This window comes from Clinocottus analis, unplaced genomic scaffold (genome assembly GCF_023055335.1).
Source record: "Clinocottus analis isolate CAN_PGR_092001 unplaced genomic scaffold, fCliAna1.0.p SCAF_4, whole genome shotgun sequence".
Taxonomy (NCBI): domain Eukaryota; kingdom Metazoa; phylum Chordata; class Actinopteri; order Perciformes; family Cottidae; genus Clinocottus; species Clinocottus analis.
Genome location: NW_027176153.1, coordinates 13,180,388 through 13,204,515, shown reverse-complemented (window position 1 = coordinate 13,204,515; position 24,128 = coordinate 13,180,388). Strand labels below are relative to the sequence as shown.

Below are 24,128 nucleotides of genomic sequence, written 5' to 3'. Positions count from 1 at the left end.
AGGGTCACTCTCTTGGCATGTTTGATAATAGACAGGCAGGTGCTCGGCGCAACATAATTCTCGGGTATTTGGATTGGAGTAATAATAACCTTCAGGTACGTTTATTTGATTTATTTCGTGATTTATTTTTACGGCTTACAGTAGAATAGCGATCTTAGACTATTTAACTGATGTAATGTTGTTGTCTGTTGTTTAACAGCAGGCCAGTGTGTCAGTATCGTGTGTTTTGCAAAATAATATTATTATTATTTTTAAAAATAGAATGAATTGTTGACTCGGCTCAGCTGTCCCCGAAAAATATAAAAGCTGGTTAAAAAGTGTCTGATTTTAAAATCGTTCTGGTTGTTTTTTGTATGTGATTTTGCAGCTAAACATTGTTTGGTTTTATTGTTGGTAAAGGTTCTGCGTTGTGTGTTCAGCACTGTCGGCTTATATAAATATTGGTACTTTTTTTTAGATCAACTAAAATTGTATTTAATTAAAAAACAAAATGTAGGCCTTAAAAAGAATGCCCGACTTATGTTAGATTTTTCTTTTGTTCAAATGATACCAAAAATATTCCAACATATTGTAAATTATGTTTAATATGGTAAGTAGTTTAGTACCATTATTTTGTTAACACATATATTCACAAACGACTGAGTTATTTATGTTAACTTATATTTACCCTTTAGTTTGGTCATAATTAAATAAAAAAAAACACTTTAGATTACCAGCGACCCCCAATACCTCAACCACCCGTCGTCCTATGAATCCTCACATGATTCTCACTTCGCGTTGTGCATCGAATCTAAAACAAGTTTAAATTAATTTCTTCTCAGTTGGGACAATGTATTTTCTTGCACAAAATAGCCCTCGGGAAGGCTGTGTGTGTGTCTGTGTTCGTGCGCGCGTGTGTGCGTGAGAGTCTGTGCGTGTTGTCATGGGTGCTGTAACCCAGGTGGTGAGACACAAAGTAGACAGGTGAATATCTGTGAAGCACATAGTCAAACTTGAAGACATTTAGGCAAAAAACCAGCAGAGGCCGTACTTTCTGTCGAATAACCTTTGAAAATAGCGGAAGGCGATTTGTATGAAAAGATACATTTGCCAATGCATGTAATTGATTTAACTTTTTCATCTATCTGTCTGTCTGTCTGTCTGTCTATCTATCTATCTATCTATCTATCTATCTATCTATCTATCTATCTATCTATCTATCTATCTGTCTGTCTGTCTGTCTGTCTGTCTGTCTGTCTGTCTGTCTGTCTGTCTGTCTGTCTGTCTGTCGGTCGGTCTGTCTGTCTGTCTGTCTGTCTGTAGATAGACAGATAGATAGATGGATAGATATATGTATCTATTCATCTATCTGACTATATATCTGTCTGTCTGTATTTCTCATCCATACGCAAAGGGGCAACTCAGACGTTTTGAAAAGCATGTGTACGCCTACATTGTATAAGTAATAAACCGACTAAGTGAAAAAGAAAATCGTCAGGTGGATCCCAATTAGGAACTCTGAGGCCATCCCGTTTCCTCCCCCCTGCGCGTCCTGCAGGACGCCTCGTCAGATCCCCTGAGCAAACACGCGAGCGTCTGGGTCTCTGACGAGGCGGCACTGAGGGACGATAGGAACGGGACCTGCCTTCTGCGGCGGCAGTCACCTCGGGAACAGCGGGAATTTGCAGGCACAGCTGCGGCGGCGCTGCGCAGTCCTGCACTACTTGAGTGACTGCGCGCGTGCACGTCGCAGGCCTCTTTGTCATGCCCGTGTTGTTGTTCTTGTTTTGTTTTTTTTATGTCACGCCAATTTGATTGGCTTGAATCCAAATTTTAGTGAACGAGTGTGTGTTATAGGCTAATGGCCAAATGATCAGCCTGAAAAACAACACAGCGTGCGATCAATAATCATGACATCACTTTAGATGTTTACGACAGGCTACATATCTCATATCGATTCAGTATATGTCTCTATGTTTAAAATACCCCTGTTTGTAGAGATAAAGTTACTAAATAAAAGCATTTAAATTGATAGGGTCACTTTTACAAAACAAGACATTCAGAGAAAATTCAACTCATATGCGGCATCGATCACATCAAGGTTTTACATGTATGATAAAGCTGCGGCTTACATCTTTAAAGCCACCTTTGCCACACTTTTTCCTTGTGTAGTCGAGGGGTTACTAAGGAGATGTGACGCTGCTGTGGTGCGCAACTGTGAATATAGTCAACTTTGGTAGAGTAATATGCCGGACAGGATTCCGTGTTGTCGCCTATATGTCATCATTAACACGTCAAACTGCTGATATGGAGACCCCAATTTATCCGTTTTAGCCTGTAGAACAATTGATTTCCTTTGTGGTGACGAACACGGATTTGCGGATTTTATTTGACTACTCGAAGTCTTTTTGACTCAAAGCATCGCCGAGGCCCGGGTGTCCCTTTGCAGGTACATTTCTAAACTGCCACGATGATGTATTCATCATATGCGCAGTCAAAATGAGACACGTTTATGTCGTGAATGAGTTGCGGTTGTATTCTGCAAAGTACGCATAAAACCAGAGGGTAATTAAACCACCTCATGCGGTAGCTTCACTTGCTATTTGCTTAGATGGCTCTATTATGTGAGAACACAAGGCTGCAGTGCGGGCAGCTAGTTTGAGACAGAGGCGGAGGTGATGCTCAGACTTTGCAGAATGAGTGATGAGGCAGCAAGCCTGAACACGCCCAGGCCCCCTGACACCATGCGCCACCTCACTGGGACTACATTGGTGTGCTCACACCTGGATGAGTGTGTGCGTGTGTGTGTGCGTGTGCGTGTGTGCGCGCGCGTGCGTGCGTGCGTGCGTGCGTGTGTGTGAGAGTGAGTATGCGCGCGCGTGTGTTTCGAATCGCTTGCTGATCTTCTGGCATAGTTTGTTTCCAATTTGAATCATTCTTTTTTCCCTTTTTCATTCTGAATAATTGAATGATTTGTGTGTGTGTGTGTGTGTGTGTGTGTGTGTGTGTGTGTGTGTGTGTGTGTGTGTGTGTGTGTGTGTGTGCTCTGCAGAGTAATCTGTCCCTCACCAGACTACCCACCCTCTAAGATGTCCCAGTCAAATATCACTGAAGACGGAGGCACCTTTGAGCACCTGTGGAGCTCCCTGTGAGTGTCAACAACACCTGCTGACGATTATTTTAATGAACATATTTTCCAAATTACTTAATAGTATTACACATGTGTAATGCATCAGGCAATTAAAAAAACACATATGATTCTGTCATCAACTAAATTATCTAATCAGTAAGATATGATCATTCCAAATGTAATACCAATGTGTTCTTTTCATATCCTTTAGGAAAGAAATGTATTTTTTAATGACAAACAAAAAAATATATTTATTAGAGTTTTTGGTGAGTAAACATGAGTCAGAGACAAACAAATACGTGTTCAGCCACTTATGTTCATCTATTCTCTGCTTTTCTCTGCACATAAGAAACTGTATCCTGTTCCAGCTGCTTTCAATTCTTTCTTAAGGAACCTTAGGAGTTTTCATAAAAAAAATTTAAAGTCCACAAATATCGTAGTTTCTCAAGTGAAAATTGAGAAAATGTTAACAATTTAAATCAAGGATTCTCTTTTCTTTTGTAAATATACATACTATATGAAATTCTTTCCCTGTAATCAAATAAGCAATTCAAAAATATTCATTCATTTTTTTATACAACAAAAAAGATCAAAATTAACTTTTGTAATCCTCTTTTTTCATTTAGTTTGATTTCCTTGAAAAAAAGTTATTCTTATTCTTTTCCTTATTTTATTTTTTACAAAGTTTGGTTTCTTGGCACACTCCGGGAAACACTTGTGCTATGTACACAATTTTGAAAGCTTCTCCCTCTTTGATCAACTATGGGCTCATGTGTTCTCAGGGAGCCAGACAGCACCTACTATGAGATGCCCCCAGGCAGCCAGCCAGGCGAGCGTCCAGTACCTTCCACCAGCACCCCAGGGGGCCACCGCAGTGCTGCAGAGGTCTCTATGGACGTTTACCAAATGAGGGACATGAACGACAACGTGATGGTAGGAAAATAAATCCCAGTTCAGCTTCTATCTTTGTGGTCAATCTTCTGCTTTTTAGAAGATGTGGTTTATTTCTGTGAGCTAGTGTTTTTCTCGTCCGGGACCGATCAGATGGATTTTTTGTGAACACACACACACACACACACACACACACACACACACACACACACACACAAACACACACGCACACAAACACACACACACAAACACACACACTTTCAAAGAGCTTTTCCCCCCCATTTTGTTCGTTGTATTATCTCTTTTTTCCCTCCAGTGCTGAGGAGATTCCCTCCAATATGGTTTCCCTCTTCTCCGCAGCCTTTTCCCTCTCTATATCTCCCTGCTGAGCAGTCTTTTGGGACTGTGAGGTGTGTGAGTGTGTGTGGGGGGAGGGCTAATTAAACCCCTAGCAGGGACCCCTTGCCGCTCCACTGTAGAGCCATCTGTTGGCTGGGGTGTGTCTGTGCGCTTCACGTTAAAATGCATAAAGACAAACAACCCAGATTTCAGCTTGACCACCATGACTTTTCTCAAAAGGAATTCTAGAGCAAGTTTTTAAGAATTTAATTATTTTCCTGCTGGTCAAGTGTTTGCAGGATCACACTGATATGCACAGTTCATCTTGTGCATGTGTTCACTCTATCCGTCTCTGTCTTACCAACATAAAATCAGAAGTCTCTTCTTAACACGCCCATGTTTTCTTTCCCTTTCTGATCTGTGGTATTGGTAGATGTAATCTTTAGCTGGGCAAGCCTGGGCCTGCCTGGCCATTTCATGAATATTCATGTCAGAAATAAGTGGGCGGAGCGAGGCTTTGTTGTAAGACACCTATGCAAGACAAGTTGAGATGGCCCAGACAGTCAAGTGAAACAAGTGGAGGAGAAGAGAGGCCGTCCCCTGTATCCTCCATCATGTCCCGCTTCACAGAGTGGTCAGCTGGCTGCAGAGAGCTCGACTCTTACAGTCACACCTGATTGTGAGTCCTATGAGACCTGGGTCACGGAGACATCGTGAAACTTTATTGTATCTTCCAAGAGCCTTAAGATGCTGTGTGGAGTGGTAAGTGGACCAGAGTAAATTGCTTATGTTCTTGCATATTTAGAAGCAATGTCTTGCTGGTGTGGTAGTGTAGATGGTTTGGCTTACAGAGTGTTTAAGTTCTAGTATTATTTTGTTTCATGGTGAAGGTTTTCTCAGCACGCTGTTTGAGAGCGAGTTGAAAATCAAGCGTGTGTCATCGTTTTTGTTGCATGGATATTTACTAAAGGTAAAAAATACATGCCAACCTGTTGACTATATACACACCTTTGGCAAAGTGCAGGAACAGGATATGCAATTCTCATGAGGTCGACAATCATTCATATATATATATATATATATATATATATATATATATATATATATATATATATATATATATATATATACATGTATCATATGCATGATTGAGGATCCTTTGAGATTGTGGATTTCTTGAGCATGGCATATCCTGTTCCTGCCCCTTGCCAAATATTCCCAACAGGGGGCAACCTTCTTACACCTCCTTTCCTCCTCACCTCTATCTACTGAGCATTGCTCTGCGCAGTTGAGACATGCTGCAGTTTTCATATGATGCCATGTCACTCATTTATGGAGCCTCTAACTTCTGATTTTGGTTGTGCTGTTTCTTTATGTAAAAAGAGCCACAGCACACAAGTTTGTGTTGTTAACTGTTTATTGAGCTGCAGATGTCATTAGCGGGGCAATACTCTCATTATTCTCAGCTCATCATGTTTGACTCACATTGACAAGTGAGGGTTGTTGTGGCCGACTTATCTGTGTTCTCAAATATTTTTCAGCTGTTAAAGCTTACCTTTGAGTGGCAGCTACCTGGATGGCTGCCCACAGGGGACATCAGATGCTGTTGGGATGGGAAGCTTAAACACTTCCACACAACATACACACAACACACACACACACAGCCACACACACAAACTCACACAGTGGCGTCTGAGGTTTTAGCTCTGTTTCAACTTGTTACGGATTCAAGTTGAGGTATTAAGACCAAGCACACCTGTGAGCACACAGGTTTGTGTGACAGTGTGTGTGCACGTTTGCATGCGTGTGTGTGTGTGTGTGTGTGTGTGTATGTGTGTCAAGAGTTTTTGTGTTGTTGACGCAGACACCTGGGCTCACCTTGTGCTCGTAAAGCCCCTCTGACAATACTTGTCGAAGGAGATTTCAAAGGTAGTCAGGCAGATATTAAAGGGCGGACAGAAAGGCTCTTTTATACCTTTCACTAGAAAACCCCCATCAGGGCATATCCGCCCACCTTTTCATGAGGCTGAACACATTTGTATCACAGCTATCTCAGGGCCTATTTTCAACTACTAGATATGAGTCACACCTGATTAAGGCTGCCACTAACAATATTTTTTAGTGTCAATAAATTTGTCATTCATTCATTAATTCATCTACTGATTGTTTTGTCTTCAAAATATCAGTACATAGAAAATTGTCATACATCTTCAAAACCCTTCTTCAATCCAAACCAACACTTGAAAAAGAAAAGCAACAAATTCTCACACGTAAAAAAAGAAACTGTGACCGTTTTTGTGTGTTAATCCAATCTAAATAAGCATTCGATGTTGGAGCCATAATGTAGTTTGTTGCTTTCTTTTATTTCTGAGGGAAACAGGGTGAATTGGGACATGCAGTTCCTACATTTGAACACAGGGTTGCACATTAACTTCCAAAAGGCATAAGTGCCTGCTAATGAGAACAGGTGTGTGGATGAGAAAACAGTTTTTGACCGTGTTCCTGTCAGCGTGGTCCTGTCTTATCCTGTCTTGTTCTGTGAACAACATGTAAGCTCGATTTAATGCAAGTGCAACGGACATTGCTGAATTTATGCTATGGTGTCATGGATTAAGACGCAGTGCGGAAATGGACAGTTGATTTGTTTGTGGCAGAACACACGTCAGACCAAGTTCTCCCGTTTGCCCCCTACTGGCTTTAAGACTTAAATCAGTAAAGGGTAGAGCCTCTACAGTTGTTTTGAACCCAGCTGTGTCCTTTAGGATGTGTTGTGCTGCATGTACCTTAGAGTCAATGTATAGATCCAAACACCCACGCACGAGTGCATACTCATTTAACCTACAGTTTCCATTCTGTCTAGACCATTGACCTGTCTCTCTGCTTTCCTCTGATGAACCATGGCACGACGTTGAGTGTACACATCCTCGTGTAACTTTGTCTCAGTTGTGTCTGTGTTTGTTGTCAGTTTTGGATGTTAAAAACACAAAGCAGAGCAGAGATTAAGTGCTGCTGTATATTGCTTGGGGATTTATAATTTCTAAGAAGTATGTCATAGGTGAAAATGAGTGAACATGAGGTGTGCAATGGGGGGACGGGGAGAAAGCCCTGCTATCGTGCTTTCAGCTGGCCGACTGGTGTTATCTCTTGTACTTCGTCTTCTCCAGGTGCTAAGAGAATGAGAAAAACATTGAATTCAATGTTGTTGTTTTGAAGTGAACAGCAGGTCAAGGAGGTTATTTATGTCCTGAGGTGATTAGTAATTATTTAACTTTCAGTTTTTATTAGTCGTTGTTGATCAAATTTGAGTGAATTAGATTTTTTTCAATTGGTGGCCTTTTCTGCATACAAATTCAATATCAATAATGTAATCCCCACAAAACACTGTTTAATTGTTTAATAATAATAATAATGTCTGCGGCTTCTTAGTGGATTTGTTTACTAATCGTTCAATTTGTTCTTAGTCAACTAAGATTTATTTGTTTGATTAGTCAGTTTTTTTAAATGTTTTTTTCCATCTGGAATGACTAATGTTTCAGAAACATCAAATTTAAACTGTTGCTTTTGTGAAATTCTTTGTGGAGTAACTCAGTTTTACACATCTGTTGATTAATAACAGGTTGACACACTCGTATGAGTGTTAGTTGGTCAAGGACAGCCCTATACAATATATTCTCTACAATTACTGCAATTGCTTGGTTTTATTTTAGATGTAGATTATAACCAACCAGTTGTGGATAAAAGTTCCTTATTTTGAACCCTAAAACATCCATAGAGTATACAACTAAAATAAACCTTTTATTCAGATAGTCTCCATCCAGTAGCAATGATTTCCTTTTAAGGTCTCTAAAGGCCTGTTTTTTAAAAGTTCAGCCCTGGCTGCTGACTTAATGCTATATTGATATACAATACTGGGCGGGTCTGACCCTTGAACTCTTGTTCTTTTATGTGTTGTCCTTCTTGTCTCTCGCTCTCTCTCCCTCTCTCTGTCAGGCCAGACAGTGTTTACTTAGTGCAGGGCTTCACAAGGTGTTTTGGAGCGTGTGTGTACATGTGCTACGGCATTGCCGTCTATGTCCGGACTTGCCATAATTAGAACGTTGTACAATTTTTTGGGTTCCCATCCGTCTTTCCCTCTCTCCTTCTCTCCCCTCGTCTCAGTCTATCGTTTCTCTCTCTCCAGACCAGTCTTTACCTTTCTCCCTGTCCTGGCTGTGCATGTGCCTGTGTGTGCATGAGTGTGTTGGAGGTCCACTGATGCACACCTCACTTGAACTCTCTGGTTAGGCTTTGGTCCTGCTCTCTCCTTCTCTCTCTCTGTTTGGACGTTTCTGACTGAAGAGTTGACAAGTGAGACTAAAGCACTAAGATGTACTACGTTAAAAAGAAGGTAAAAAAGTTTTTTTCTTCTTTTGCTTATAGGGTAATTGTGTTATATGTGTTGTTGTTTCAGTGCAGTGTGAGCCTGACATTAGTGTCAGTTATTTGACACATATACAGTTCAAACAGCAGGAATAAATGCTGTGGGATATGTTTTTTTTTTATCCACAATATAGTTAGTTTGTGTTTTCATATCATGATTTGTAGATCGGTTTGTCTAGTTCAGTGTGCGTTGAATCAACTGATGCTAAATTGGTTGGACAATAGTTTGTTGTACAAAGAAAGTCATTGTCTGTTGATTAGAACGTGGGCAGGAGGACTCACAGTACTGCCGTTGGCTGTTTGTGCTTTCTGACTTTTCAGTGATTTTGTTCAAGTTGTGTGACATGGAATCAACTAATGAACAGGGTTGTTCCAAAAAGTAATAATTACAGTATCCACAAAGCATATTTCTCAGTGCATTTAATTTTGACAAGTGTGTCACCCGACACACTTCAGTGCAGTGCAACAAATCTTCCCTCTTTTCAAACACAGCAGGAGAGGACAAGAGGGGAATGTCAGGCAATTAGGCAGATTACGCTTGTGTTTTACAACTTGTCTCAAATAGCCCCAAGGAGGCTACTGTGGGGAGCTCACTGCAACTGGCACTCACTTATACTTAATCACACACACACACACACACACACACACACACACACACACACACACACACACACACGAACAAACACACGAAAAACAAACACATTTTTGTGTCTCTGCTCTAAACATGATTTTAGCACCAATTCTAATAAATATTTTGTATGTAGAAAATTACAGAAAAAGGGCCCAGCGTATATCACGGACACCGATGCAATTACTAATGCACCCGTCCAACTCACATGCAGTCTCACACTACCTGCAACTCGCTGTAATCCGACCTACTTCTAAGCCTCCAAGCCCCTGTCTCTTCCACACCTCTACCTGTACCCTCCCTCTCTCCTCCCTCCCTCTTCGCCTCCCTCATTCTCTTCCCTCTTCTTTCCTTCCCAGTCCCAATACAACTTGCTGAGCAGCAGCATGGAGAGCCTGGGGAGCCGTGCGACGTCCGCCAGCCCCTACAGCTCGGAGAACGCCTCCTCGTCGGCCGTGCCCACCCCCTCACCCTACTCCCAGCCCAACTCAACCTTTGAGGGCCTGTCACCTGCCCCGGCCATCCCCTCCAACACCGACTATCCTGGACTGCACACATTCCAGGTGTCCTTCCAGCAGTCTAGCACCGCCAAGTCTGCAACATGGACCGTGAGTACACACACTTTCTTGGCTTTGGCATGCTGTGTGTGTGTGTGTGTGTGTGTGTGTGTTTGTTTGCTTCTCTGTATTTTTCTTAGACTCTGTCTTACTGAGTGACTACTTTGCACCCACATAAACATGTCCACAAAGGCATTATTTCACACACACTCAGTCAAGCTCACACATGTACAGGCTTGTCGCATGAAAGAGAAAGTTGTGCATCTTCCAGTGATTCCTCTTGTCCTCTACTCACCTCTCGTAGTAAAATTGAATGTGTTGAATACAACGGGGAAAGTTTGGTACGAGGTCAAGAACGTTTTTGCCCCATGTGTTTGTCTTGTTAGATAATTTCAGCACTAAATCTATTTAACTTTTAAAAAAATATATACTGTATGTGTTTTAAATCAAGGTTAATCTTTTAGTTAGTTCATGTTCAATGAGTGTATTGCAAGTCTAGGAATTGTGTGTAGTATATACTACATTTTGTATACTATATACAAAATGTGCAGTAATAACATGCACATTTTGAAAAGGCAGTTAGAGGATATCAGAATGTTGCTCTTCAACCATATATGATACTGTTTTTGTATGAGTTACTTAAAGTCATCATCCGGTATTTGATTTGAACTTTTGGGACATACTTTGAACTGAGAGGGCTCAGATTATCCTTAGTTTTGCAATAGATGTAATATTTAATTTACATGTAATGCTAATAGAAATGGAAGAAAATTATTGTTACTGATATAGTGTTTGCCACCTGGTAGTAGTAGTTGTACACTACTGAGAGGATATATAACACCATTTTATACGATATAAAAATATACCAAAACAGCTGAATTCTGGGCAAGATGTGACCTAACCACAGAACTACATTTTAATGGGAAGGTGGTGAGAAACAGGTGAAATGGGAGCTGTGTAATTTGTCATGAACTGATGAGAACTCTCCCGCTTGAAAGGTGTCACCTCCGAGTGTCGAACAGTTGACCTCCCTGAAACAAGAGAACCAAGAGACAAAGTGCACATCCCTCGCATGGTGTGTGTGTGTGTGTGTGTGTGTGTGTGTGTGTGTGTGTGTGTGTGTGTGTGTGTGTGTGTGTGTGTGTGTGTGTGTGTGTGTGTGTGTGTGTGTGTGTGTGTGTGTGCGTGTGTGTGTGTGTGCGTGCGTGCGTGCGTGTGTGTGTGTGTGTGAAGTTGACTGAGGGGCTCCTGCGCGTCTGTGTTTGCTGGAAGTAACCATGCATGGTGGGCTCCTTTACTCAGACCCTCAGTGATGTAAGAAGATCCCCTTCTGGACATTAGAGTGGTGGTCTTTGACCTTTTACTTTTCGTTCTCTGTCTCTTTCTTCCTCTGGTCTTAACACACACTCATGGCTGTCACCTCTGGCGCCTAAAGTTTTGTCCTGTCTTCTCCTAAAGTATGTCCATCATCTCCTCTGCCTCACTTCCAGCCTCTGACTTTGAGCCAAACTAGGAAGGAAAACATGGAAACAAAATTAAAAGTGTCTTTCTATACCTGGGCAATCACTGCAATTGAATTAAATCCTAAAATGCACCAGTTTCAACCTATTTGGTTAAACATAACCCACTATGTCCTTCAAATAATTTTACAGTTTGGAATATTGATTGGAGGTGCCTGCCAATAGATCTTTTGTTTCCATATTCTGCAGTCCCATCCATCCCTTTGCAACAAAATAAACTCCTCATCAACTTTGGTTTGCATGGATAATAGTTAATTTATCTCAACTGACGTGCCTCAACAATTCAAGTCTTAGCAGTTTTTTGTTTACGAGAAAAGGAGAGACAAAGGAGTTTTTGACTGGCACACGACTTAAGATACGGATGATGACGCAGCAGAAAAAGGATTTGGAGGAAACCTGTAATTATTCAGATTGCTCTGCTACGATTAAACGGGAGGGATTAGAAGGAGAGGAAGACTGGGTGACTGCTCATAGTTTTTCTAGAGTTTACAATAAGACTTTGGTTTTTTTTATCTTACATACCTGACTATAAGGTTGGCAAAGTATCAGAAAATCTATTTAAGTGTTATGCAGCAGCTACGAAACAACATCTTTCACGTGAAATAAAGCAGTATGATCATTGTATGATGCTATATAATACTATTGATCGCCCTACAGATAGATAGATGGATGGATAGATGGATGGATAGATAGATAGATAGATAGATAGATAGATAGATAGATAGATAGATAGATAGATAGATAGATAGATAGATTGATTGATTGATTGATTTGCTAGGCCAGATTTGAGACTCACAGCGATCATGTCAGCGAGTCGAGAGAAGACATTATGCGATCAAACCTCTTGGAATGAATATAATTCTACTAAAAGGATGGGATTTCCCCAAACATAGACCAGAGGTGCGTGTGTGTGTGTGTGTGTGTGTGTGTGTGTGTGTGTGTGTGTGTGTGTGTGTGTGTGCGTGTGTGCGTGCGTGAAAAACTCAGTGCAAGGCACAGGTTTGAACATGATTGAAACAAAAGAATGGCTAGGTGGCCCTGACTAAGTCACTTTGTTTGAATGAAGGAGTTAACAATCTTTGGGTTTCTTGCTGATTTCTTGTGGCCTCAGGCAATGGGGAATGCCGAATGCCACAGGGGCATATTGACAATAATCAGTTACCTAGCTGCCCCTCGTCCCCACCCCTTAGCCTCCCAATAAGAACAAGTGGCAGGTTGGTGGCTTCATATGGCAACCAGTCCACATCGGTGTCAACATTCAAAAGATGAAAGAAGAGAAGATCAAAACCAGAAGAAGAGATTGGACCAGATGACACAATCCATTTTTTATCATCTCCCATAATGTTTCCACATACGGTAACTCCATTCAAGTCCTGGTTAAGCTAGTTTGGTAATCCCCCAGTCCTCTTCCTGTCTCGTCAAGACACAGGGCATTAGTGATAATAGCTCTGAAACTCTGCCGCTCTCTTGAAGATGATTTCTTGGCTTGGATGCAGGCAAGCATCACTGTGGCTGGAAATTAGATCTAACACCTCAGCCTTGTGAAATAATAAGTCCTCTTTCCGTACACTCAGACTTCAGTTTATGTGTGTGTGTGTGTGTGTGTGTGTGTGTGTGTGTGTGTGTGTGTGTGTGTGTGTGTGTGTGTGTGTGTGTGTGTGTGTGTGTGTGTGTGTGTGCATGTGCGTGCGTGCGTGCGTGCGTGTACATGTGTATGTGTGCGTACAGTATGTGTCAGGAGTGGGAAGAGGTGTGACGCGGTGGGTGCGGGCTCAAGCATGTACTGCAAGGCGGCGAGTCAAAAACTGCTCTTCCCAGCTATTAGCCTCACTCCGTTAGGACACAGGTCCCAACACGCCCGGCAAAATGCATCCTTCCCTTTCTTTCCCAACGCATCATCTGCAGCCACATCACCCAAAAAACACAATAAGGAAGATTACTCGTACATGCTGCTCAAATGTGTATCATCAATGACAACACAAGTACAAAATATATAGTTGTTCAAAGTTATGCAAGTTTCTGCCATTCAAATCAATTCATGCAAATGCAAGGGATTCCTTATTGCCACCCATCAGAATAAGTGCTTAAAGAAAGTGTCTTCCTGAATGACTTCTTAACTAAATAAATTCCTGTTCAACAGTGTACATCGCTCCATTGTCTTTGGATATCACCATTGGTAATTGGACATGTTCTTGGCTGTGGGATTCCAATATTAATGTTAGTGTATTTTGGTACTCATCTATTATTTCAGGGTTGGATCTTGAACTAAAGAAAAACAAGATCATATAAAATAAATTATTATAGATTCCGTCGCGAAACGTCCTTACATTTTTTCCCTTGAAAGCCTCATGAAGACAAACTGTAACCTCTGGAAAAATGTTGGTGAGCTACAGTTTTCTAAATTGATTTGAATCCAATATAATTACAGACTGCATAGATATCTAGTTAGGCTGTGCGGATATATACAGCATTCATAATGTACGTAGGCTCTGTGTGCCCGTGGATGTCTTTCAACGTATTCACTATTGGGACAGTTAAGTGAATTTGCGGTGGGCAAGTTGTTGCTTGTGTATATGGATGACTGTCTGGCAATTATCACCCTGTCTCCAGGAGCCTGTCAGGACCTGCCTCCACTGGTCCACCACTGCATAGAGGCATGGGTGGGTGGGATTGCAATAAAAATGGACGATTAAATAGTTAGTTTCAGATCACATCATACAATTTTGGGATGGATTTCTGCATATTTCCAGGACATTACTGCATTTCACTACTGCCTTGCCTATAAGAGAGAAGTCCTGCATGTAAATTATGTTAAATTGAACATATCACCATCTTCACTAGACTCTGGAGATAAAGGTTGGTAGTCCATGAAGCTTAGGGCAGAAAGTAGAGCGGTTCTTTGCAAAGCTTGTTTTTACAGGACATAGTTTGTTACAATTCATTTCATATCTCATTAATTTGGCAATATATTCCATAAAAAATGGGGGGAAATTAGGCAATTGATCACAGTTCATGGTTCATGGGCTTTTTTAATGATGTCTTTACTTTTTTTTCTCTTCTCTTTCTTAATTTCCTCTTCTAACTCACATTGACCATTTCTTCCAGGTCATTCAGAAAACAAATAATGTCTTTATCCTTTAATCGTCACTTTTTTGTCCCTTCCTTTCCATCCCTTCATCCTTCTCTGTCCTGTTACAGAGCACGTTTATCAATCATTCAGCTATTATCTGTACCAGAACATACATCAGATACTTTTATTTATGCTGCATTACACTTCAAAAGATGACACACACAGCTGAACGCACAGATTTGTGTGTATGTGCCAACTCGCTTTCATGTGCACACTCGTCTGTGTGGAGGACGAGTTGAGACGTCTCCCATTGCATCTGTACCCTGGTAGACAGACAACAGAAAAAAGTAATTTATGAGTTTTTCATGCACTGTGTGATGTCCAAAAAAACAATATCACCAAACACTGATCCTCAATGGCCTCGCAACTTATCAAAAGATTGTATTTCTTGTGGCTAAAGAACCAAACTTTTTTGCCATGGTCCCTTTTCTGAGAGGCTGTCTACTGAAACATGGACCCACATATTTAACTTTTCAAACACTAGATTAGTTAATATTATTTCTGTTGCCATCATGCTGCAAAGCAAACAACTGTTCTTCCGTTTCAGATAAGTGAAACTTGAATTAAAGCAGTTTGCCATGGCTGGTCGCATTATAGAGAAATGATTTATTCACGGTATGGACAGGCTGTTGAGACTTGTTAGGGGAAGCTTGGTGGGAAAAGGTAATGTTGTGCACAGGTATTTCCATTGCCCTCAAGGGTGGGTGTGTGTGTGTGTGTGTGTGTGTGCGTGTGTGTGTGTGTGTGTGTGTGTGTGTGTGCGTGTGCGTGTGCGTGTGCGTGTGCGTGTGCGGTTTTTAGGGGCTTAGTAACGGTGTCACAACAAGGAATCCAAGCGGTTGGAATGACTCGTTCCTAGCCGTCATGGGTCTGGAGGCTGTCTGGTGTCTGGGGGAGGAAAATTAAAGAAGTTATTACATTTGAAGAATGTACCTTATCTTTTTTTAAAGAAGAAAAAAATCTTAACTGGACATTATGAGAAGCAGTAAAGAGTCCAAACTAAAAAGTAAATTAAATTTATGTAGAACAATGATCTTACATGAGGGGGATACGGCCTTTAAAAGTGCGAGGAAAAAGAAGGAACGTTTTTTAGGGACAATGATAAAAAGACAAACAAAGGGGAAAGCATGACAGGACTTTGGGTTTAGCAGACATTTACTAACAGTTTGTAATACAGGCATTGGATTTATTATATTTTCCCAGAAAGTAAAATGTACTTTTTTGTAGAAAGATTAAGATACTAAAAAATGGATTTAAGTTCCAAATGAACATGTTGATTATTGATATATAATACTTGGCAATTGTCTTGCATAAAAGCGTTCACCAAACAATAATAATATGATACAATTTATCAGATAAAAACTTTAAAATTGTGTTTGAAATGGGATTCTGAATCCCACGAAGTTTAAGAAGCAGATCATGTAATTGGTCGGATTGAGTAGGCCCATTCATCTCACCGTGTGTTAGTTTTATCTCATCCTTATATTGTGTGTGATTTTAGTTACCTGTTCTGGTCTATACAGGACTTGGTCAACGTGGGTTGTTTTAGATAAATACATTTAATTCATTGATTCAAATAACATTCCGTAAAATGCCGTTCAAATTTCATATAAATGTACATCTTTATCTGTGTGTACTGTATTTCTGTTATGAATTATAATGTCACTGTGATGTCCATATCAAATAAATAAAGTCAAAGTCATATGGTGTGCTGTTACATTTGTATTTGGGTCCATTATAGCAAGTCCTTACGGGACAACTGGCTTCTCAGTTTTTTCCTTGAAGGTCTCAGTTAGATTTCCACAGGGTAGATTTTTAGGATTTTGTGGTTGTGTTGGGGCATGCTACGGCTTCTCCATCCCTTGTCCCAGTGTCTTTGGATACATCTGTACAATGGTATTTACACACCTACATGTGTGTATGCATGTGTGTGTAGACTGCGGATTCATTGAAGATTTGGCTTTAGCATAAATCAGCACTAGTGTTGAATGTCAAATATACACAGACTCTGACACATAATTTTCTTCTTCTTTTTGTCCTTTTGAACTTCCACTTCTCCTCCGCCAGCTGCAGCATTTAAACATAATAATTAGTTGTTGATTCTAATCACACAGTAATTACCTTTACTACGCAGGCGAAAATTTACTGCTGACTGTTTAATGGTCCTCTCTTTCCTCAAATGCAAAACTTGCTCTCCAGTCATATTTTTTTGTGTGATAATTCCAGTGCTCTGTGGTCATAACGCACTGTTTTATCATCCTATTATCAACCAGCTCGTTATCTGCATTTTCTTTTGTTATTTAAATACTTTTTGGGATCTTGTGCTGATGAGGCACTTAAATCACATGCCGTTTTAATTTGAAGATTTAACATTTATCATAATACCTGGGGCAACTTTTTTGTTGTATCATTGTCTGCCATGTAACAACCCGGACTTCTGACTAGAGCCTCTCCGATCCTGTTTGTGGTCTTTTCCCACCCAGTACTCTCCTTTGCTGAAGAAGCTCTACTGCCAGATTGCCAAGACCTGTCCAATCCAAATCAAGCTGTCCTCGTCTCCTCCTCATGGCAGCATCATCAGAGCCATGCCTGTCTACAAGAAGGCAGAGCACGTCACAGAAGTGGTCAAACGCTGCCCCAACCATGAACTTGGACGAGACTTCAACGATGGTATGATAAACATGCCTGGTCCTTTGACTGTACCTGGACATTTTATGTCAACAACCGTATCATCAAACTATTTTGTTGTTGGGTAAAAAAAGAAGTAAATTACATATAATAATAATAATAATAATAATAATAATAATAATAATAATAATAATAATAATAATAATAACAAAAAACAAGACTGTTGACAACCATTATGTGTGATGCTTTTACTTGGATCAACAACATATGTTCTTACATGTTCTTTCGTCATTCTCTTCCCAGGTCAAGCAGCCCCAGCCAGTCACTTGATCCGAGTTGAGGGGAATAACCTCAGTCAATATGTGGATGATCCCGTCACTGGCCGGCAGAGTGTCTGCTTGCCGTATGAGGCTCCACAGGTTGGTGGTTCATCAGCTACTATGGATCATAAAGATGCACAATGCATTGCAACCTTAGGGCGGTACCTATGACTTCAAACCCAAGAAAAGTTGGATGTATGTACAAAGTATTTTAGATATTGAATCTTTTCATGAAGTATATTCATAAGCTGAATCCTAGTTGATTTTCATCCATCTCAGTATCTGAAATACATACAATGTTGTCTGTTGAGCCCAACTGCTTTACGAGACACACAGTGGCTCAAAGAAACAGTCAATTTCTCTGAGGTACTTTCATGGGAAGCACATCTATAAATAAAGATGCCGTGCATGTCCATACAAGCGCAAGAGTGAGAAATCATCATGACTGCGATTGTGCCTGGAGACCTTAATGCACAGTACGATTGTCTCGCCTCACATCAAAGTGCACTGCAATGCTGCCCTCTAGTGCTGAACTAGCATATTTACTGTAAAATTGATGCATAAAATAAGAAGGTTTGCTTAGATATGCGGACTAAAAGAAACTGTTTGAACACAGTGTCATTACACCAACAAAACGTGTGTTTCTCTCTTTTGTTTTTCAGGTGGGGACTGAGTTTACCACCATCTTGTATAACTTCATGTGCAACAGCAGCTGTGTGGGCGGCATGAATAGAAGACCCATCCTCATCATCATCACTTTGGAAACCAGGGAGTAAGTTGACGATTCACAATTCATACATGCAGACAGTTCAAACAAGGTTCCACTTTTGACTTAAACAATAATTCTCAGCTCTTTGTCATGATTTTATGAATTTACAAATGTTTTGCAACAGTTTTGATATAGGACAAATCCCACCAACCTAGGTCAATGAGAAGGACAGAATATCATATAAATCACATTATACACACTTGTATTACTACATATATACACATGTATTTCGTACCAATAATGATAATGTACAATTTAGCAGTATGGCTGCAGAGCATAGTGTGCAAAAAAACAGAATATGGAATGTTAGCATTAGCATATATTTCCTGAACCCAATAATTGCTGCAGGGGTCAAGTGTTGGGCCGAAGGTCGTTTGAAGGTCGGATATGTGCGTGTCCTGGCCGAGACCGAAAAGCAGACGAGGACCACTTCAGGGAACAGCAGGCCTTGCATGAGAGTGTGGCAAAAAATGGCACTGCCAACAAGCGCAGTGAGTTGAATCAAATTGAAATACACGTTTATGTAAACTCCACATTTAAATTAATAACAAAAAGTTACTTGTTATATGTTGTAATACTTGTCTTGTTGTTGATTTACATTCAACAATCAACCAAGGTATCATGGTCCTTGATCTGAATAAGGTATTGAAATGTGTCAGAAACTTTGATCATAACTCAGATTCTTTCGTCTGCAGACTTCAAACAGAGTCCTCCAAATATTCCCAGTCCAAATATTAACATGAGGAAGCGGCGGCATGGAGAAGAAGAGATTTACTATATTCCCGTAAGAGCCTTTCAGACACTTATCATTTTAAATGGCATAAGTTAGAGATTACTTAGACTTGATATATTACATTTTAAATTGTCAAATACATTTATATTACAGTATATTGAAATACTTACACTCTAATTACTAGTCAAGTAAATTTGACCCAAATCACAAATCCTTTGAGAAGAGAGTCAATGTGCCATTTTTGACGTCCTGCCTTACTGTATGTCTTGTGTTTTGTGCAGGTTCGTGGTCGGGAAAACTTTGAGCTGCTGATGAAGATTAAAGACAGTTTGGAGCTGGTGGAGCTGGTGCCACAGACACTAGTGGACTCCTACAGACAACAAACACAGCAGCAACTTCTGCAGAGACCGTGAGTCAATCCAACAATAACCGTATGCACAAGCTCACAGACGGCTGCTGGTAAACATGCACACATACTGTACATATATAGGTGTAAAGATTTGATTGACCCAAACACATGCACACAAAAAAGGCATATAAAAAAGCTGAAGTCCATGAGTAAAATAAAGGGAAGAATGTAATAGAATGAACCTCACAAAAAGAGTTAAATTCAATAAACTGACTCGTGTTTTTCGTACTCACTAACAGACAGACAGACATATTCCTCTAACCTCTGTCACTTTCTCTTGTCTTCTCTAGGAGCCATATAGCATCCCCCTCCCCTTACTCTCCACTGTCCAACATGAACAAACAAAATGTCCACGGAGGCCACAACAAACCGCCCTCTGTCAACCAGCTGGTGGGGCAGCAGCCCCAGCAACACCACACTGCCCCCAACTCCATAGCGCACATGGGTGAGTGTCTATATATGTGATTGGAATAAGATCCGATGTACTCATAAAGGCCATTTTTCAAATCAATTTGTTCTGAAGTTTTTCGATCAGAGAATGCCAATGCAAGCTGAGTCTATTCATGCCATTATAGTTTAGTTCTTTGTGCTATTCTGCTGCTCACTATTTCATTGATCACCCCTTTCACAGGTTCAAACATGCTCAACAGCCACCACATGCAGGGAAATGGTGAAATGAATGGTGGACACAGCAGTCAGACAATAGTGTCTGCCTCCCACTGCAGCCCGCCCCCTCCGTATAACCCTGACCCCAGCCTTGTCAGGTACCTCACCCTCCAATGACACTCCTTTATCTCCCTGTAAAGGGCCAGCAGACAATCAAATGCACTTGTTGGGTTAAATTTTAATGTTGATGCCAACATTAATTGGCATCAACATAATTAGTTCCTAATTTGCAGCAATATGTGTCAAATTGAACTGTTTTATGCAGTCAGTTTGATTTGATCGTGCTGATTTATAGAGGCTTGCCATTACATCACAAATCTGGTAACCATGGCTGGTGCCAAAATGAAGGTTCACTGGGGAATTGGCTGCATGGAAATAATGTCTACACATAATTGGAGGAGAAATGGATAAATGCATTACCTTGAAAGGTTGTGTTATGAGAGAAGTAATTCAGTGATGTTTTAAGTAAAAGTGAAAAGTGTATATATAAGTATGTTTGTTTCTCAACTTTGGCTACTTTGATATAAAGACTGTCCTGCCACCTGTATGACAAGATATGTCTAAAAGTGTCTATCTTGTCTTTTACAAAATAATTGGTGTTCTTATCTAAGCTTGCGCCAATTAAGTAAATCAGATGTGTTAATCAGTTCCCATTCAAAAACACATTAATCATGTCTATTGACTCTGCTCATACAGCCAAGCTGCTCAAGAGTTGTAGACCTCCACGAAGGGTGACAGAGGGTTTATGTCACCCAAATGCCCAGACTGTGCATTACACTCGATCAAAAACCATTCTCACTGTCACTGTGTATCCAGCCCATTTTTTCAATGCACTACAGCGACTTTTCTTCAAAAGAAACTTCCGATGTTTAAGTTCTGTTTCATTTTAAAGTTCTTTTCATATATTTTTTCTAAGATAATGTGTCATTGCAGTCGTTTTAATACTGAGACTTTGCTTTTGCGATTTTAAACTTTTTTGATATAGCAGACTTTGTCCACCTTTTGGTTTCTAGATTGTTATGTTTGTACAGTTAAATTGTACAGTTAGCTTCTTTTTCATTTACACTGTATGTTGCCAAAACGTTACCATTTCATGTATTTATAATAAAGGTTCTTCATCAAAGCAAGAGTTGCCTTATGAATCATTAATATAAATGCATGTTTATGGGTATACTTTCACTGCATCTATCAAGCTGTAAGCTTTTAGTACACTTGAGGCTAGATCTGGGCCCTAATTATTATTTGAACTAAACAAATAATAACTTGAGTAATAACTATGTAACATAACAGAATGAGGTGCTTATATATTAAATTCTGTCAAAAGATAAATGCTGACTCTAATTATCAAGTTAGAATAGTCTTCCTATTTTACTCTAGCACAGCAGCACTTTTCATCAGTGTTACTGAAGTTGATTTTAGCTTTGTAACTGTGGTCTAATGCAGTCTAAGCAGCCCTGCTTTTGTCCCCTTACAGTTTTCTAACCAGTCTGGGCTGTCAGAACTGCATTGAGTACTTCACCTCTCAAGGCCTCCAATCTATCTACCATCTCCAGACTCTCTCCATGGAGGTAACCACTCTGTTCCTGCACTCACAATCTCGCAGTGAAAATGACTTGTGTCTCGAGCTTCATAGAAAACAGAGAAAAACAGAAAAAAATAAACAGTAAAGAAAAGAATAAACAATAGCGAACATGAAACAGTTTGTCTTCCAGTAAAAAAATACATCATGAGAGGGCCTTTTGAAAATCACTTGAGGATAGAAATTATTTAACCTAGTCTTCCTAAAGGTACCCTTTGGAGTTTTTGTCCACTAGTATTGATGTAGAGCAATATTTGTTGTATCTAAAAGCAAACAAATGCACTCATCCTTTTCCTTCTTTGATCATATTTGTCTAGTACTTTCTTACATCCCTGCAATGTCTAACTTTGTGCTGTCACCAGGATTTAGTTGCACTGAAGATACCGGAGCAGTTCCGCCATGCCATCTGGCGAGGTCTGCAGGACATGAAACAAGTTGCTCCCCTCCAACTGCCGGCCTCCACTCATCACCATGACTACCATGGCCAGCAACTTCTTCGCTCCAGCAGCAACGTGACTGCATCTGCCATGGCGGCCATTGGGGCTGCCAGTGGGGAACTCCAACGTCAACGCGTCATGGAGGCTGTGCACTTTCGTGTCCGCCACACCATCACCATCCCCAATAGGTCAGGTGTCGTTGGGACATCGGGGATGGGAGCAGCTACTGATGAATGGGCTGACTTTGGTTTCGACATGCCTGACTGCAAGCTGTCGCGCAGTAGACACTCCATCAAGGAGGAGTTCATGGATAGTGATGTTCATTAAGCCTGAGGAGAATCTTTGGAATGAATCTATGGTAGCCAACATAAGCCTATAGTTACAAAGTAAATTCATATGGATAGGGCCTTTAATTGTGCTTTTACGTGTGCTGGCAAATTTCAGTCAGCAATATTGCAGAGAATCAGGTTTCATTTCAATCGTCAGACATTTCAGTGCACATTCCTGTGCAGTCTTTATTTTGTGCTTGAATTTTGAACATGAGATGACACAACAGGACATCTCAAGTCTAAATAGCAAACACCACTGTGGTAATAGCATTACCAAGGCAATGCTATACACATATGGTCGGACTATACTTTTTGCGCCTCTGACAAATACATGTTGATAAATGTTGTTTTTTTGTTGTGAAAAACCTAATGTTCATTAGTTGCACATCATTTTTTTTAATAGCATCTAGTACATTCATAGTGAACATAGATTTTAGCAATTTTACAATTGCACAAATATCATAGATGAATCACCGACTCAAAATTTGCGAGTTTGAATTTTGTGTTTGAGTGCACAAAATTAATTCTCAGCTGACTTATTTATTGCTATTTCTGTTTCTCGTACCTGTACAAATGTATATACTGTATCATGTAAATGTTTTAGACTAGATGTGGCTGAAAGGGGTATTTCAATTCACAATAGTGTATCTCCTGTTTAAAGCCAATGTAAAGAACTGAATGGTAAATATTGTAAAAACTCAGTTATGCAAACACATAGATGCATATTTTTAATGGCTATTATAGTGTAATGGCCTTTATTTAAGTATGCTCTTATCATTTCATTGTTTAATGGGCTTTGGTATTAATATTGTGTATTCATGAAAATGAATGGAAATCACAGACAAGAAATATCAGAAGTTGGACATTACTTTTGATGAAGTCATAGGAACTACTGTTATTCTTGTATAGAAATACATTGCAAAAAACTTGAGACAAACTATCAAAAACAGTATTATGTCTTTATAGCAGGTCTTTAATCCGTATGTTGAATAATACATTAAAAAAATAGCATCCCTGTTTACCAAGACACTAGACAAGACTGTAGCATTTGTGTCCTTCTTTGTGTATTTTGAAAAGCCTTGCAGGGCAAGGTCCTCATATATTGATTAGCTAGTTGTGAACCCAGTATACCTTCATGGCACTTGTTTGTGGATATTTAATAGCAACATTCCAGTTTTATTTCTTGATTGACATCAAGCATGATTAATCATAGTGCAATTATATTGATGTCAAATATGTTGGAAGTAACTACTTGACTTTGTACCATGATGATAACTTGTAGGTTGAACCTGACTTGCATCCATTTTCTTTATAAAAGCTTTCTTACTTATAGAAACACACATACTTTCACCCACTAACCACCAACTGGTCAAAAATGAGCACTTTAATGCTTTAAAAAGAAAATAATTGAGGATTAATTTGTGCTTATGATCAGTATTATGAATTAACACAATGTAAATAGAAATAGTGATTGTTTTGATATGTTATTAGTTTTGTAATGATCATTAAGACATGTATAATTATTGCTGTTCATCAATGTCCAGTAGTTTCTGAGGTTAAGTTTGGTGTTTTCATTTCTTAAAATGATGGCTATTAAAATGTTTGCCTTTCTTTAATGTGTCTCTTCATCAAAATCAAAAAGGAGTTTTATTTGTATGAGCATTT

The 24,128-nt window shown here is 39.9% G+C and overlaps 1 protein-coding gene across 2 annotated transcripts; it reads left to right on the top strand.

The window, feature by feature from the left end:
• Positions 1–7: 7 nt before the first annotated feature.
• On the top strand, positions 8–23,906 carry tp73 (tumor protein p73). 2 transcript variants are annotated; one of them, XM_068598422.1, is made up of 14 exons: positions 8–95; positions 3,032–3,127; positions 3,892–4,042; positions 9,746–9,994; positions 17,077–17,263; positions 17,525–17,640; positions 18,204–18,313; positions 18,659–18,801; positions 19,006–19,094; positions 19,325–19,452; positions 19,743–19,897; positions 20,084–20,216; positions 21,593–21,686; positions 22,060–23,906. In XM_068598422.1, exons 2-14 carry the CDS (start codon positions 3,069–3,071, stop codon positions 22,459–22,461), a joined length of 2,016 nt encoding a protein of 671 aa, XP_068454523.1. In that variant the 5' UTR covers positions 8–95; positions 3,032–3,068; the 3' UTR covers positions 22,462–23,906. The 2 variants fall into 2 exon arrangements, with proteins under 2 accessions (XP_068454523.1, XP_068454524.1); XM_068598423.1 differs by having other exon boundaries at positions 22,067–22,205.
• Positions 23,907–24,128: the final 222 nt, after the last annotated feature.

What these genes read in the sequence shown, in the direction of transcription:
- tp73 (XM_068598422.1), top strand. Translation starts at nt 3,069, where the DNA reads ATGTCCCAGTCAAATATCACTGAAGACGGAGGCACCTTTGAGCACCTG. An exon ending in CCAAGTCTGCAACATGGACC is followed by an intron (nt 9,995 to 17,076) that starts GTGAGTACACAC and finishes TTTCCCACCCAG; the next exon opens with TACTCTCCTTTGCTGAAGAA. An exon ending in TGCCGTATGAGGCTCCACAG is followed by an intron (nt 17,641 to 18,203) that starts GTTGGTGGTTCA and finishes TTTGTTTTTCAG; the next exon opens with GTGGGGACTGAGTTTACCAC.